The following is a 16,620-nucleotide window of genomic DNA, read 5'->3' as shown; positions in this document are numbered from 1 at the left end:
TCTACCTTCCTCCCACTTACTTCTTTCGAGAGAAACTCTTTCTCTAGAAAGGATCCGTTCTTGGCAACAAAGGTTTTACCTTCGGATCTAAGATAGAAGGTATACCCAATAGTTTCCTTAGGGTATCCTATGAATACGCATTTCTCCGCTTTGGGTTCGAGCTTTTCTGGTTGAAGTTTCTTCACATAAGCATCGCAGCCCCAAACTTTAAGAAACGACAACTTAGGTTTCTTGCCAAACCATAGTTCATACGGTGTCGTCTCAACGGATTTAGACGGTGCCCTATTTAAAGTGAATGCTGCAGTTTCTAATGCGTATCCCCAAAATGATAGCGGTAAGTCGGTGAGAGACATCATAGATCGTACCATATCTAATAAGGTGCGATTACGACGTTCAGACACTCCGTTGCGTTGCGGTGTGCCAGGCGGCGTTAGTTGTGAAACGATTCCACACTTTCTTAGGTGTGTGCCAAATTCGTGACTCAAATATTCTCCTCCACGATCAGATAGTAGACATTTAATCTTTCTGTCACATTGATTCTCAACCTCACTCTGAAATTCCTTGAACTTTTCAAACGTCTCAGATTTGTGCTTCATCAAGTAGATATACCCATACCTACTCAAATCATCGGTGAGAGTGAGAACATAACGATAACCACCGCGAGCTTCAACGTTCATTGGACCACACACATCAGTATGTATTATTTCCAATAAGTCGGTGGCTCTCTCCATTATTCCTGAGAATGGAGTCTTAGTCATCTTGCCCATGAGGCACGGTTCGCATGTGTCAAATGATTCAAAGTCAAGAGACTCTAGTAGTCCATCAGTGTGGAGCTTTTTCATGCGCTTAACGCCGATATGACCAAGGCGGCAGTGCCACAAGTATGTGGGACTATCATTATCAACTTTGCATCTTTTGGTACTCACACTATGAATATGTGTAACATCACGATCGAGATTCATCAAGAATAAACCATTCACCAGCGGAGCATGACCGTAAAACATATCACTCATATAAATAGAACAACCATTATTCTCTGACTTAAATGAGTAGCCGTCTCGCATTAAGCAAGACCCTGATACAATGTTCATGCTTAAAGCTGGTACTAAATAACAATTATTAAGGTTTAAAACTAATCCCGACGGTAGATGTAGAGGTAGCGTGCCGACGGCGATCACATCGACCTTTGAACCATTCCCGACGCGCATCGTCACCTCGTCCTTGGCCAGTCTCCGCTTATTCCGCAGTTCCTGCTTTGAATTGCAAATGTGAGCAACAGCACCGGTATCAAATACCCAGGAGCTACTACGAGCGCTGGTAAGGTACACATCAATAACATGTATATCACATATACCTTTAACGTTGCCGGCCTTCTTGTCCGCTAAGTATTTGGGGCAGTTCCGCTTCCAGTGACCTTTTCCCTTGCAGTAGAAGCACTCAGTCTCAGGCTTGGGTCCGTTCTTTTTCTTCTTCCCGGCATCTGGTTTACCGGGCGCGGCAACAGCTTTGCCGTCTTTCTTGAAGTTCTTCTTACCCCTGCCTTTCTTGAAACTAGTGGTCTTGTTGACCATCAACACTTGATGCTCCTTCTTGATTTCTACTTCTGCAGACTTGAGCATCGAGTACAACTCGGGAATGGTTTTCTCCATCCCTTGCATGTTGTAGTTAAGCACAAAGCCTTTGTAGCTTGGTGGGAGAGACTGGAGGATTCTGTCAATGATAGCATCATCCGGAAGTTCGACTCCAAGTGAAGTTAGACGACCGTGTAACCCAGACATTTTGAGTATGTGCTCACTGACATAACTGTTCTCCTCCATCTTACAGCTGAAGAACTTGTCGGAGACTTCATATCTCTCGACACGGGATGAGCTTGAAATACTAGCTTCAGCTCTTGGAACATCTCATATGCCCCGTGTTGCTCAAAACGTCTTTGGAGCCCCGTTTCTAAACTGTATAACATGCCACACCTGACCAGAGAGTAGTCATCACTTCGCGCTTGCCAGACATTTAGAACGTCCTGCGCTGCTGCGGGAGCGGGAGGGTCACCTAGCGGCGCATTAAGGACATAAGCCTTTTTAGCTGCTTCAAGGATGAGCTTCAGGTTGCGAACCCAGTCCGCATAGTTGCTACCATCATCTTTCAGCTTGTTTTTCTCTAGGAATGCGTTGAAGTTGAGGTTGACACTGGACATCTACAATATTTATAAAGACAACTTTTAGACTAAGTTCATGACAATTAAGTTCATTTAATCAAATTAAGTATGAACTCCCACTTAAATCGACATCCCTCTAGTCATCTAAGTGATACATGATCCATGTTGACTAACCCGTGTCCGATCATCACGTGAGACGGACTAGTCACCATGGTGAGCAACTTCATGCTGATCGTATTCAACCATACGACTCATGTTCGACCTTTCGGTCTCTTGTATTCGAGGTCATGTCTGTACATGCTAAGCTCGTCGAGTCAACCTAAGTGTTTTGCGTGTGTAAATCTGGCTTACACCCGTTGTATGCGAACGTTAGAATCTATCACACCCGATCATCACGTGGTGCTTCGAGACAACGAACCTTCGCAACGGTGCACACTTAGGGGAATACGTTCTCGAAATTTTAGGAGGGATCATCTTATTATGCTACCGTCGTTTTAAGCAATAAGATGTAAAGCATGATAAACATCACAATGCAATCATATAGTGACATGATATGGCCAATATCATCTTTGCTCATTCGATCTCCATCTTCAGGCATCGCATGATCATCATCGTCACCGGCGTGACACCATGATCTCCATCATCATGATCTCCATCATCGTGTCTTCGTGAAGTCGTCACGCCAACTACTACTATCACTACTACTATGGCTAACCGTTAGCAATGAAGTAAAAGTAGCAAGCACATGGCGTTGCATCTCATACAATAAATTAAGACAACTCCTATGGCTCCTGCCGGTTGTCATACTCATCGACATGCAAGTCGTGAAACCTATTACAATAACATGATCATCTCATACATCATACATGCAACATCACAACTTTGGCCATATCACATCACATGTCAAACCCTGCAAAAACAAGTTAGACGTCCTCTAATTGTTGTTGCAAGTTTTACGTGGCTGATTTGGGTTTCTAGCAAGAACGCCTTCTTACCTACGTGACAGCCACAACGATGATATGCCAAAGCTATTTACCCTTCATAAGGACCCTTTCCATCAAATCCAATCCGACTAGAGTAGGAGAGACAGACACCCGCTAGCCACCTTTATGCACGATGTGCATGTCTGTCGGTGGAACCAGTCTCACGTAAGCGTACGTGTAAGGTCAGTCCGGGCCGCTTCATCCCACAATACCGCCGGAAAAGAATAAGACTAGTAACGGCAAGCAAATTGACAAACCATCGCCCACAACATTTGTGTTCTACTCGTGCATAGAATCTACGCATAGAAAACCTGGCTCTGATACCACTGTTGGGTAACGTAGCATAAATTCAAAAAATTTCCTACGCATGTTCAGATCTTCCTATGGAGAGACCAGCAACGAGAGAGGGGTAAGAGCATCTTCATACCTTTGAAGATCGCTAAGCGGAAGCGTTGCTAGAACGCGGTTGATGGAGTCGTACTCGCAGCGATTCCGATCTAGTGCCGAACAACGGCACCTCCGCGTTCAACACACGTGCAGCCCGGTGACGTCTCCCGCACCTTGATCCAGCAAGGAGGAGGGAGAGGTTGGGGAAGAAGACCAGCAACACGACGGCGTGGTGTTGGTGGAGAGACGAGGTCTCCCGGCAAGGCTTCGTCAAGCACCGGCAGAGAGGAGGAGGGAGAGGGCAGGGCTGCGAGAGAGAGAGATTAAACCGTGTGTCAAACAGCCCCGAACCTCATCTATATATAGGGGAAGCGGGAGGGGGCGCAGCCCTTAGGGTTCCCACCCCTAAGGGGTGCGGCAGCCCTTAGATGGGAGAGGGGTGGCGGCCAGGGCAAGGGGGAGGGGTGGCGCACCCCTCTGGTGGGCCTAAGGCCCACCTAAGTTAGGGTTTCCCCCCTCTTTTCCTTTCCCCTGCGCCATGGGCTGATTGGGGAGGCGCACCAGCCCAACTAGGGGCTGGTTCCCACCCCCAATTAGCCCATCTTACCTCTTGGGGTCGCAGCCCCCCTTCGGTGGTCCCGGTGATGCCCGAAACACTTCCGGTGTCCGAAACCATCCGTCCTATATATCAATCTTTACCTCCGGACCATTCCGGAGCTCCTCGTGACGTCCTGGATCTCATCCGGGACTCCGAACAACTTTTGGTAATCTCTTATAACAATTCCCTATAACCCTAGCGTCATCGAACCTTAAGTGTGTAGACCCTACGGGTTCGGGAGACAGGCAGACATGACCGAGACACCTCTCTGGCCAATAACCATCAGCGGGGTCTGGATACCCATGGTGGCTCCCACTAGCTCCACGATGATCTCATCGGATGAACCACGATGTCAAGGATTCAATCAATCCCGTATACGATTCCCTTTGTCTGTCGGTATAGAACTTGCCCGAGATTCGATCGTCGGTATACCTATACCTTGTTCAATCTCGTTACCGGTAAGTCTCTTTACTCGTTCCGTAGGACGTCATCGTGTGACTAACTCCTTAGTTACATTGAGCTCATGATGATGTTCTACCGAGTGGGCCCAGAGATACCTCTCCGTCACACGGAGTGACAAATCCCGATCTCGATTCGTGCCAACCCAACAGGCACTTTCGGAGGTACCCGTAGTGCACCTTTATAGTCACCCAGTTACGTTGTGACGTTTGATACACCCAAAGCACTCCTACGGTATCCGGGAGTTGAACAATCTCACGGTCGAAGGAAAAGATACTTGACATTAGAAAAGCATTAGCATACGAACAATACGATCTAGTGCTAGGCTTAGGATTGGGTCTTGTCCACCACATCATTCTCCCAATGATGTGATCCCGTTATCAATGACATCCAATGTCCATGATCAGGAAACCATGATCATCTATTGACTAACGAGCTAGCTAACTAGAGGCTTGCTAGGGACACATTGTGATCTATTCATTCACACATGTATTACTGTTTCCTGTTAATACAATTATAGCATGAACGATAGACGATTATCATGAACAAGGAAATATGATAATAACCATTTGATTATTGCCTCTAGGGCATATTTCCAACAGCAACATGGACAACAAAAGTGGGTGCTGAAGGGGGATGCTAGCACGGAATTCTTCCATGCGGTGGACAATGGCCGAAGGAGGAGGTGCATGATCTCTCTCCTCCACGATGGCGGGATTACATTCTCTGAGGAAGCTGCCCTTAGGACCCATGTCGATGGTTTCTATAGAGGTCTTTTGGGTGTAGCTGGAGGCGGAGCTGTGTCCTTGGGGCCGAACATGTGGATTCGCCATAGAAGGGTGTCTGGGCTGGATAACTCAGTGCTAATCAGACCGTTTTCGCTTGAGGAGATTACTGCCAACTTTAAGGCAATGAGAGTGAACACGGCCCTGGGGCCGGACGGGTTCCCCGTGATTTTTTACAAGAAATTCTAGAGCACGGTTGGGCCCCAATTTGGGGAACTGGTCCATGAATTTACACTGGGGCGAATAGACGTGAAAAGGCTAAATTATGGCATTCTTGCTCTTATTCCGAAGGTCCTGGGTGCGGACAACATTCGATAGTTTCGGCCTCTTACGCTTATTAATGTCAGATTTCGGTTGTTGGCCAAAGGTTTCGCGCAACGGTTGGCCCCGATGGCTCATAATTATAGACTCGGGACAATCCACATTTATTAGAGGGAGGAGTATCTTAGACGGAGTTGCCGTTTTCCATGAGGTGTTGCACGAGATTCGACAAACGAAGGAAGAGGTGTTTATCCTGAAACTTGACTTCGAGAAGGCGTATCATAGATTGAGATGGGATTTTTTTAAGGAGGTGTTGCGCCAGAAGGGATTTGCAGAAAGGATTTGACCCCCTTTGGATAAGTTGGAGGGCCAAACGGCTGTCAATCTTAACGGCCAGATCGGCCCTTATTTTCGAAATAAGAGAGGCTTTCATCAGGGAGACCCCATTTCTCCGCTGCTTTTTAATGTGTCGGTGGATGCCTTGCCAGCCATCCTGGATGGAGCTAAATGGACTGGGCAGTACACTGATGATACTCTTATTTTCATCAAAAATTCGGAGAGGAGATTATAAACCTAAAGTTTATCCTCATGTGCTTTGAGAGACGTCATGTCACAAAATTAACTTTGAGAAAAGTGAGGCATTTCTCACTCGAGGTGATCTTGAATCCCAGCTCCGCGCGGTCCATCTGATGAATTGCGAACTAGGTTCCATACCCATGAAATACTTGGGGATGCCAATTTCTGTGAGGGCTCTCTCCATGTTGGATTTCCAGCCGATGGTTGAAAATGCTGAGGCGCGTGTAGAGCCATGGTACGGAAATCTCCTTGCATCGGGAGGGCGTCTTGTTCTGGTTAATGATTGTCTTACTAACATTCCGATGTTCATTATGGGTTTCTACTTGCTTCGGGATAGGGTTCATGACAAAATGGATAGGGTGAGAACGAGATTCTTTTGGACAAAGGAAAACCAAAAACAAAAATACCACATGGTGAGGTGGGAACACATTTACCAACCAAAGGAGGTGGGAGGCTTGGGGGTGATTAACACCAACATTATGAACTGGTGCCTTATGGCCAAATGGGCTTGGAAAACCCTCACTAGACAAGGCGGACTTTTGCTTGACATTTTAAGGGAGAAATATCTCGATGTGGATGGAGTTGAGTTCAAACGCAATATCTCTTTATCTCAGTTTGCGAGGGACATTCCAAAAGTACAACCTCTTTTATGGTTGGGGACTAAGTTCATAGTGCGAAATGGGCGATCTATCTCCTTTTGGTGGGATCGCTGGCTCCTAGATCGGCCCCTTCAAGCGGCGTTCCCTCGACTGTGTGCTATTGTTGGGAATCAAAATGCGGGAGTGGTGGATGTGTGGCACCACGAACGATGGGACCCCAGGTTTCGGTGCTCCCTTGGCCCTTCTGATTTGATTGAGTGGGATGAGCTTTCTTCGTATCTCCAGCACGTGTACCTTTTTGATGGGCAAGATGAGGTCACTTGGCGGCTTGAGCCCTCCGACCAATTCTCTACTGGGTCTTTATATAAAGAAATTTTTCAGGGGTCCCCGCAATGCGATCTTTCTGGTATTTGGAAAGTCCCTTTACCGACCAAAATTCGGATCTTTCTCTCGCAAGTGGCCCGAAATAGGATTACTACTGGGGACCAAGTTCAGAAACGCCGTGGCCCTGGAGATGGGAACTGTCCCTGGTGTGGGGAGAGTGAGGATAGATATTATTTATTGTTTCGTTGCATCATGACACGATTTGTATGAAGCGCGATTAGAGAGGTGACTGGGAATGATTGGAACGCGGCTAGTTTTTCAAATTTTTATCACCGCGTTAGAGACCTGAGAGGGAGAAAGAAACGACTCGCATGGATGGGTCTTGGGGCTATTGCGTGGTCGCTTTGGACTACTAGGAATAAAGATTTGATAGATAGAGGGCTCTTTCATTAGGCACCCAGCTGACCTACTGTACAAAATTGTTTCTCTATTGCAGTTGTGGAAGCTGCTGGCAAGGCGTCAAGATAGAAGCCTCGTGAAGGGTCTCGCGTCAAGGGTGCGAGCAAAGTGCACTAACCTCCGGCTGGCGGTGTAGGGCTGGTTAGAGGTGCTTCAGGTGGACCGTTCCTGCTAGCCTTACCGTGTTGCGTCACGTGTATGGCCAGATGGCCAGTATCAGATACTTGCTATTTCTTCCCCCCTTCTTCGTTTGAACCTTGTAAGGGCCTCAATTTAAGGCTGGGCAGATGCCTCCTCTCTAAAAAAAATTGTAGGCGGGTCCGCTTGGTGATCTTCGGACTTTCACATTTCCCTTCTTTGCTCGCCCTCGAATACAGAGCTGCCATGTGGTTGGCATGTGTGGTGGACTATTTGACGAAGTCTCCCTGTGGCTTCATGGGGTTGTTGTAGCGAGGGGATCGTCCATGGATGTCGATGCCAAAGTTGGAGTTGCTTGCTAGAGGAGGAGTGATGACGATGATGTTTGTGTGCTATCTCGGTTGTGCTTCTCTCCTCGACAGCTTGTGTGGTGTATCTGATGTGTACCATGTTGGCCAGTTGTATCGGTTACACCCAACTTTCTGCATTTAACCAAGAAATTTCCACTTCTCCTAAATAATAAAAATGGCAAGTTTCCATTGCTTTTAGAAAAGGTCTCTCGGAAGCTAACCTTGCGCTGCGCGGGCGACACCGTTAATACTTTTGAGGGATGTTTCCAGTCATATATATATAGTTATATACAGATGAACACACTAGCAACTCTGCTCGACATGAATCTCTATTGCTTCTCCCTTGCATGTGGTGAGAGCTCATTGCAGTATCAATCGACTGGCGTCTTATCTTGTCGGTGACCATCGTGCCAATGCATGCCCCAGTTCCACCCTCATCTCTCCAGCGAGCCACACTTAGCTAGGCATCTATCTGCCTTCAGCCCTGAGGAAAGAGGTGAACCTATCGTGGATGGATAGTTGTGATTCTGTCCCCCCTTGATCTCCGATTTCATCTCGAAAAGAATATGTTTCGCGTGCTTTGAGAATTTCTCCATGCCACTGCACTTGGAATTTTCTCCGAACCGTCAATCATACGTGTTTGATGACAGAGTCCCCTTATTTACCTATTCTCTTGTTATGTTGTCTATGTTTGGAATTATCCTCTTTTGCTGTGAGGAAAGGTCCATCGTTTGTTAGAACTTGTTAAGTAAATTAAAATATTGATAGTAGGTTCAGACGGCAAATCAAATATAAGATTTTTTAGAGATTTCAATATAGACTACATACACTCTAAAATATGTCTATATATATATGTCTGTAAGTCTGTATTGAAATATATAGGAAAAACATATATTTAGAAATGGAGGGAGTAGTACCGTAGTAGCTACTAATGCGTACGATACAAGAGGGGTGCATCACATGAGAAATGTCAAAGCAGCCAGCCAACTCTCAAAGTTTGAATATCATTTGAGTTACAGTCCATGTGTACGTTTTCATTGTAGACACTTGGTTTGAGTCACTAGGCCTTACTTACTGATTACATCTGCGAGGTGCCATCAAATAATTTGTAATGATCAACTATAGTATTACTCATTTGGATTATTTTAGTTATACTTGATGTCTTTTACGCCTCATTGACACTTTGAGGTCTAGGTAATGTAACCACTGGATTAACTGCCGGGACGAAACAATTCCAAGGTGTGAACAATTGTAGCAAACTAACAATATTCAGTTATGCAATCTGTACACATTAGCTATTTCAATCACTAAGATGATCTTCAATAGGGTCCAAGAGTCACCCATCAAACTCGGTGACACTATAAAGACAGGAATATATATGCATCAAGCGTGCATGAACCATGAGGCTTAACCGCCCTATGCGGAGTCACACTACGCGCTTTGAGAAGTTCTTTTCCAATATTTTGTGCAATCAGATTTACCGAGTCAATATCTTAAGATGGAAATATTGTTCAAACATGCATGATGCATAATGATTGATCTCTGCTATGCAGTTAATCAAGTTGTTTATCCTGCAGAATTTTATAAGTTACTCATACCGGCTTGTTGTGTTTGTAAAATTTTCTTTTCGGAATTGGTGTCCAAGTGAATATTTTCCAAATGATTGGCAAGTTATATGCATACACTGACGTGTCTACACGTCAAGAGCTAAATGTAGATTGTATAGGTATTGCGATCCAAGGGCGATTCTCGGCGCTTACCGATCATTGGTGGTGATTGGGAAGATGTGTGCCGTGGGACGGGCTAATTTGTGGCTACTTTGATAGCTGCATTGCATCAGTTGCCAGACAAGATGATCCCCGAGAATGATAAATTTATGGGAGCCGTATTGTGGATTGGATCTATGGGTTGATGTTTCCTAAGAATTTTTCGATAGCTAGATACAACATTAGTGGATGATCCTCTCTAGTTTAACCGGAAGACTTCATCGCGAGCTAAGTGGCCACATGCACCGTGGCTGATTGAAGATATTAATTCCCTATAACATATCGAAATTTTCGCCTCTAACTTGATTATCTTGGCGGCCAGCATACCTAAAGCAAAACAAGTCACCCAATTGTGTTGACACTTGTCAGTTAAGGACGACGCCAAAGCTACTAATACGTCTGAAGCACATAAGACACTACAAGTTTCGATGTCACCTTGTTCACCATCGAGTATGCCAATCTGTCACCTTCTTGAAGTTCTTCATGGATGCCGGCCATACACCTCCATAAGACCACGACGTTAAAGCGAAACCCCACTGAACAGTGGACCTGCATTTGTAGCATGCGAAGCTCCATCGGGCGCTAGGCTTCCATGTGCAGTATTGCATGAGATGCATGAATGTTGTCAAGCACTCAAGCTGCTGTTGTGCAAGCGTGGATGCAGCCCAAGAGCGGAGGTTGGTACCGGAGCAGACATGCATGCTCGCGCACTAATTCCATCGGAAGACTTCAGTACTACTTTAAGCTGGTCAAGCTGGTGCACTAGTGCAGCCTGCAAGTGGCAAGTGAGATCGATTGCCGGGTGTTTGGTTGGGCTTCTAGCCAGCTTCCGGCTTTTGGCTTTTAAGCCAAAAGCTCCTATTTAGCGGCTTCCGGCTGCAGCTGTGGCTTTCATCCTTGTCACAGCCGCAATCGAAAGCCACAGTTGCAGCCGGAAGCCTCTAAATAGGAGCTTTTGGCTTTGAAGCCGGAGGCCGGAAGCTGGCTGGAATCCCAACCAAACACCCCATGACTCCAATTCCATCTTCGGAAGACTTCTGCTTCATATAAGTGCACCCATTGTTCATAGTTTGCTCATAAGTAGCATTCGACCCTACCAAAATACAGGGGCCTAGATTAAAATAGTTAGTAAATCAACAAGTGACCAGCTACACGTTTATTTGTCACCAGCATAACACCCTTTGTGTTACCCTGAAAAGAACAATATATAAGCGTTTTATAAAGAGGCGGCGGACGACCTGGTCCAGCAGTTAGAGAACTTAGAGCATCGATGTCCGGTCGAGAAAAAGGATGTCATGGGTCCGACGACTATGGATAGTTAGTTCATGAACTACGTTGACCCTCGGGGGCATTCTCGATCAAGAGGAATGAATCACTAGATCTTTACGTGGTGCTCACTATAAGTGTGTAGATGCGGGATTCTATAAACTATGGATGCGCTTGGTTGAAAATGATTGCTTGGACTTTATTCGACCAATATAATTATAGTTTAGCCATATGATTTAAACATTTTGGGGAAATATGGCCTGCTCATCAAGATTTATATGTTGATCGGCAACTGCTATTGGTCTACATATATTAGTTGTGATTTGAGTATCTGTTAGTGAAACAATTCTAGCTACGCTTAGGTGCGGTTTTTTATTTGCACTAGTGTATCATGTATTTCTATGAAAATAGGTAAAATCATCTATGAGAAAACACATCACCCCGTGGATAGCTTATATATGTAGAACTGCGCCTCTGGTGGGCATCTTCAGTGATCCGCCTGTGATGGTCCTCTTCACCAACGGTTTTCCTATCGTCTTGTGCTGACTCGAGCTAACTGACTAGTATGCACAAGCGGTTCAGAAAACTGTGGCAAACTAGGTTTTTGACTCGTATGTTAGTTATGCCATGACTGTGCTAGTGATACAGAATGTAACATGTCTTGTATATTCATCTCCTTCCAATTATATATGGTTCTAGGCCTGAAGCAAATTGGAGCTTCTTCCTTCAAGAAATAACAAAATCCTACCAATTCCATCTCCATTGAAATTTAGCAAAAATTAACTACCTATCATATGTACAAAAGGGTTTCGACATAGCTAATTTGGTCAAAATCCTTGTTACTATTGATGATCAGGAAGTGTCCTAAATCTTCTCCAGGGCTTGGATAATGTCATCCCTAAGATCCTCAAACTTCTCAATCCCGAAGCTAAACCGCACCAAGTTGTCTTTGATCCCATTCTTGGATTTCTCCTCCTCACTCTGACCCCTGATGAAAACAAAGATCCATGCCATATAAGTCAAAAAATTCAACCATACATGCTGCATGCATCTTCATATAAGTTTGTAGTGAGATGCAAATGTAAACTAATCCAAAAAAACAACGCACCAGAAGGACATGACCGCCGGCTGCTGCACGAGGCTCTCACACCCACCGAGCGACGTCGCGATGAAAGGTATCTCCAGCGCGTCGATGAACCTCATGACACCATGCAGGTCCGAGGCTACCTCGAAGCTAATGACACCGCCGAAACCAGTCATCTGGCTCTTGGCAATGTCGTGCCACGGGCTGCTCAGGAGACCAGGGTAGTACACTCGCTCGATCTTGGGATGGTTCTCGAGCAGGCGCGCCATGCGCAATGAAGTGCGGTTTTGCGTCTCCACGCGTAGGGCCATTGTCTTGAGGCCGCGTATGATCATGTAGGCTGCGTCCTGTAGTAATTAAGTTGCAGTGTGAGTGGTTAGTTTTAATGCAGAAGTTAACATCTAGTTTTTCTTGAATAAGAATGAGCACATGTAGTACATACCGGACTAATGGCGCCGCCGAGGTCGTGATGCCACGCACGTATTCTAGAGATGAGCGCCTGAGATCCACTAATGCATCCTGCGATGACCTGAAATGGAATGACACGATGAGATCTTGGAAACAAAAACCACCACATTTATTTTGAAACGGAGGGAGTAGCAAAATGGCGGTGCAATTATGTGAGCAAAGATGTGTACTCACATCGTGATGGCCGGCGATGTACTTTGTGGCGGAGTGCACGACAATGTCAGCCCCGAGGGTGAGTGGCTTCTGATTGATGGGCGAGGCGAGGGTGCTGTCGATGCACACCAGAGCCCCTTTGCGGTGACACAGCTCCGCGACGAGCTTAATGTCGATGCACTTCAGGTGGGGGTTCGTCGGACAGTCGGTGTAGAAGAGTGTAACCTGTACAATCAGAGTTAAGCATCACCGAGTGAAAAACAGCCAACATAGATGCATAGATACCCTGATCAATTTATGATGAGTACATATGTTATGGAAATTAACGTACCTCGCCCTGGTCAAGAACGGCCTTGAGCATGTCCATGTCGTTCAGCTCGACGAATGTCACCTTGATGCCCATCTTGGAGAGCTTGTCGCGGATGAAGGCGCGCGCCTCGCTGTAGCACTCTGTGGTGGTCACCACGTGGCCGGCGCCAGGCTGCACGAGCGCGAGCAGCGTGGCGACGATGGCGTTCATGCCGGATGACGTGACCAGCGTCGACTCGGCCCTCTCGAGCGCGCTGATCTTGTCCTCCAGGACCTTCACGGTGGGATTGCCGTAGCGACCGTACTCGAAGCTGTGGCGCCGGCCTTCCTTGAACGCGATCAGGTCGTCTGAGTTCTTGAACCAGTGCGTCGTGCCACTCACGATCGGCGTCGCGATCGAGTCTGTGTCCATGGAGCCGTTCTTCCCCATCTTCTCCCCGGCATGGACTGCCAGGGTCTCATCAAAGAGAGTAGAATCTCGCTTCGGAGCCGTGGCGGCAGCGACGACACCGGCAGGGTGCTCTGGCTCTGCACCGGGAAGGGTGGCACCACGGAGCGCCTCCGGGCTGAAAGCAGTGACGCGCTTTGAAGAACGGCGAGCGCGGAGCAGGCGGCGCTGCTCGGTGGAAGAACCATTGTTGGCGATAGGAGACGATGACCGCGCCATGAATTACTAGTGGGATCGAGGAAGAGTAGTGAAAACAGGTGGAATCGAAGAGGTTCGCTAAGCTGAGATGAGAACAATGAACAAGCTATGCAGAGCTGCTCGTTTGTGCTCTTCCTATCTGTATACAACGGTGGTAATTTATACTGGCCGATCGATCAGTCTGGCTCTGTGCGCGTCTATCCATATCTAACTGTCTGCCCACATATAATATCGACCCACTACCACATGCCACATGTGGTATCCATGCTCGGTCTCTCAAGCGTGTAATTAAGCCGCGTGGTAATTAAAATGTACTAGTGGATCCATGATTATAAGCTACTACTGAATAAGGCATGTGATTAGTTAACTGCAACGTGCCAGTGGGATTAAGATATACTGACCTGGGCCAGGACTAATCTAAGCGAAGTCTTAGGTCAAACCTGCGTGTTTACATCTACAACGCCGTACTGTGATACTATAGATGGTACGCGCTGGAGAAGACCTCATTAAACAAAGCTCCGGGTTTGCTTGCAAAAAACAAAACCTCGTCAGGTAGGATCGTCTACAAGGAAGGAAGAAACAGCGGCGCATCAAATGGAAACCTAGGCATGCAATCACTTGTATAGAAAACGGTTTCGGAGGTGGTTTCGGGATACAACCCTTAGGCAGTTTCTTACATAATATCTAACCAAAGTTGCACTTCTGCACCTGGTATAACTCTAATTTCAGTTCGTTAGAATGGGTCGGATGAAATGGAAAACTAAGCATGCATACTCAGCTGATATTTGTGTGAGGCACCCTTGCATACAATATTATTATCTTGCAAAAGAATTTTTTACGAGACAAACCGCCGAACAGCTTTGACAAAGTTCGTCTTACAAGGAAGGAATGACAAATCAACGGATCCAGTGAAACTTTTCTATGACCATTAATGACCTTGTAACCCTACACAATTTCTCGAAAGCAAGCTAAAATTTAAGCTATTATTGTTCATTCCAAAATACTTTTGATGACGGTGCCCAGCCATGGTTCTTCATGAACGAGTAAGTAACCACTCTTGATTATCTTCACTCCATCAAGGATTGTTCAACATTGGATATTATGCAACAACACTCATGAATCAATCAATATGACTGCCATCTTTGGTTTCTCACCAACCCCCCCCCCCCCCCCCTCAAATAGCTCAGTCGACACCGCGTCGTCGCCCACATACAAATACTCAAAACTACATGTACTGTAAATGAAGAGGCACAGTCACCGACAGTAAGGATGTTTTTTGTATACTAAAACATTTACTTATCATCTACTCATCTTCCTCCTAAAGGATGAGATTACTTAACAACAACATGCGAGTGGGATTAAGAAATACTGACCTGGGCCAAGACGAATCTAAGAAAAGTCATATGCCAAAACAGCGTGTTTACATCTACGATGCCGTACTGTCATCGATGATACACTCGGGAGAAGACCTCATTAAACAAAGTTGGGTTTGTTTGGGCTTTTGTGGATACTGCCTCCCTTCTTGTTTATATGGCTTATATAAAAAACTGTTTGTATGTTTTCCAAATCTCAATTTATTTCTCTCTATCACATGTTTAGATTTTGGGGTGCATTAAACATTGCATGCAAAGATTAACAGAAAACTAACCAATGCAGTTCAATTTTTTCAGTCATTTAGGCTACACATGCACTAGTAACCATATTTTTTGAGAAAAACAAGCACATTAATTGAGTACTTTTGCGAACTAATTTATGCCACCCACTACACCACAACACTGCATCACTCACACACGGGTTGGTCGGAAAAACTGCATGGGGAACGAGCTAGAGATTTGGCTGCCTTTGCACACGTCTGAGGTGGGACGAATGAAGAGGAAACTATTCATTTTGGTGGAAATATTCGCAGGTTGGGTTAGTTATTGGCGCTAAAAATTTGGCCATTCTGCCTAGTTAGCATTCGATTGTTGGTCGGGGTTATTTACTAACCGACGGCCTGTAGGCCATAAAAGAATTCATGACAGACTGTGGGATGATATATGTTGAAGCATTCCAGACCGATGGTGTCACTGCATAGAGGTTTTCTGATCCACGGCCTATTTAAAATTTTCCTGGTAAATTTTCGGTCGGCAATTTTTCCAACAGACGTTGGTAAGGAATTCTGGTCCCTGGTGTCGTAACCACTCACCCCCGACCTTGGTTGGTGAGATTTTGGAATTAAACCCTAAATAAACCGAAAAGAGGGGAGTACCTCGCTAGAATTGATGAAAGAAACAAAACCAGTCCAATAGGATCTACAAGAAACAGCGGCACGCCAAATGAAACCTAGGCGTGCAACCACTGATATACTAGAAAACTGTTTCGGAGGTTATTTCTGGATACAACCCTTTGGAAGTCCGGTACACCTTATCTAACAAAACTTGTGCAACTACCAGTAATTATAATCTAAATACATTTTATACAGTAGAATGGGTTGCATCAAATGGAAAAAGAAGGCAAACTTACCCAGCTGATATTACTGCAAGATACCCTTTTACACTTATTTCTTGTGAAACAAGACGTGTATGTTCCTGTCGATTTCAATTAGAAAACCCGGGAACAATTTCTTTTTGATATCCAACCGCCAATAGTTTTTACATATTTTTACCCAAGGTCAAGCAAGGTCACGAGCTCGCGACGGGATTTCCTTAACGTTCATTGTAGGGATGTCATAGACCCAAGGGATGGAACACTCTATTCCCAATGAGAACTCATAGGGTCCTCATGATTAAAGCAGGGTCTGCCAACTGATAGTACTCACGCTAGCATCAAAACGTAAAATCATCATCAGCATCAATCAAAAGCATAACTAACTTTTTTG

General features: G+C 45.7%; 1 protein-coding gene across 1 annotated transcript; it reads right to left on the bottom strand.

Moving 5' to 3' along the window:
* Positions 1-11,810: 11,810 nt before the first annotated feature.
* LOC123429305 (probable cystathionine gamma-synthase 2) lies at positions 11,811-13,885 on the bottom strand. Its single transcript, XM_045113361.1, has 5 exons — positions 13,140-13,885; positions 12,830-13,033; positions 12,630-12,716; positions 12,212-12,534; positions 11,811-12,091 (listed from the first exon to the last, which is right to left on the bottom strand). Exons 1-5 carry the CDS (start codon positions 13,782-13,784, stop codon positions 11,968-11,970), a joined length of 1,383 nt encoding a protein of 460 aa, XP_044969296.1. The 5' UTR covers positions 13,785-13,885; the 3' UTR covers positions 11,811-11,967.
* Positions 13,886-16,620: the final 2,735 nt, after the last annotated feature.

This window comes from Hordeum vulgare, chromosome 2H (genome assembly GCF_904849725.1).
Source record: "Hordeum vulgare subsp. vulgare chromosome 2H, MorexV3_pseudomolecules_assembly, whole genome shotgun sequence".
Taxonomy (NCBI): Eukaryota; Viridiplantae; Streptophyta; class Magnoliopsida; order Poales; family Poaceae; genus Hordeum; species Hordeum vulgare.
This window is presented reverse-complemented; position numbering and strand designations above follow the sequence as displayed.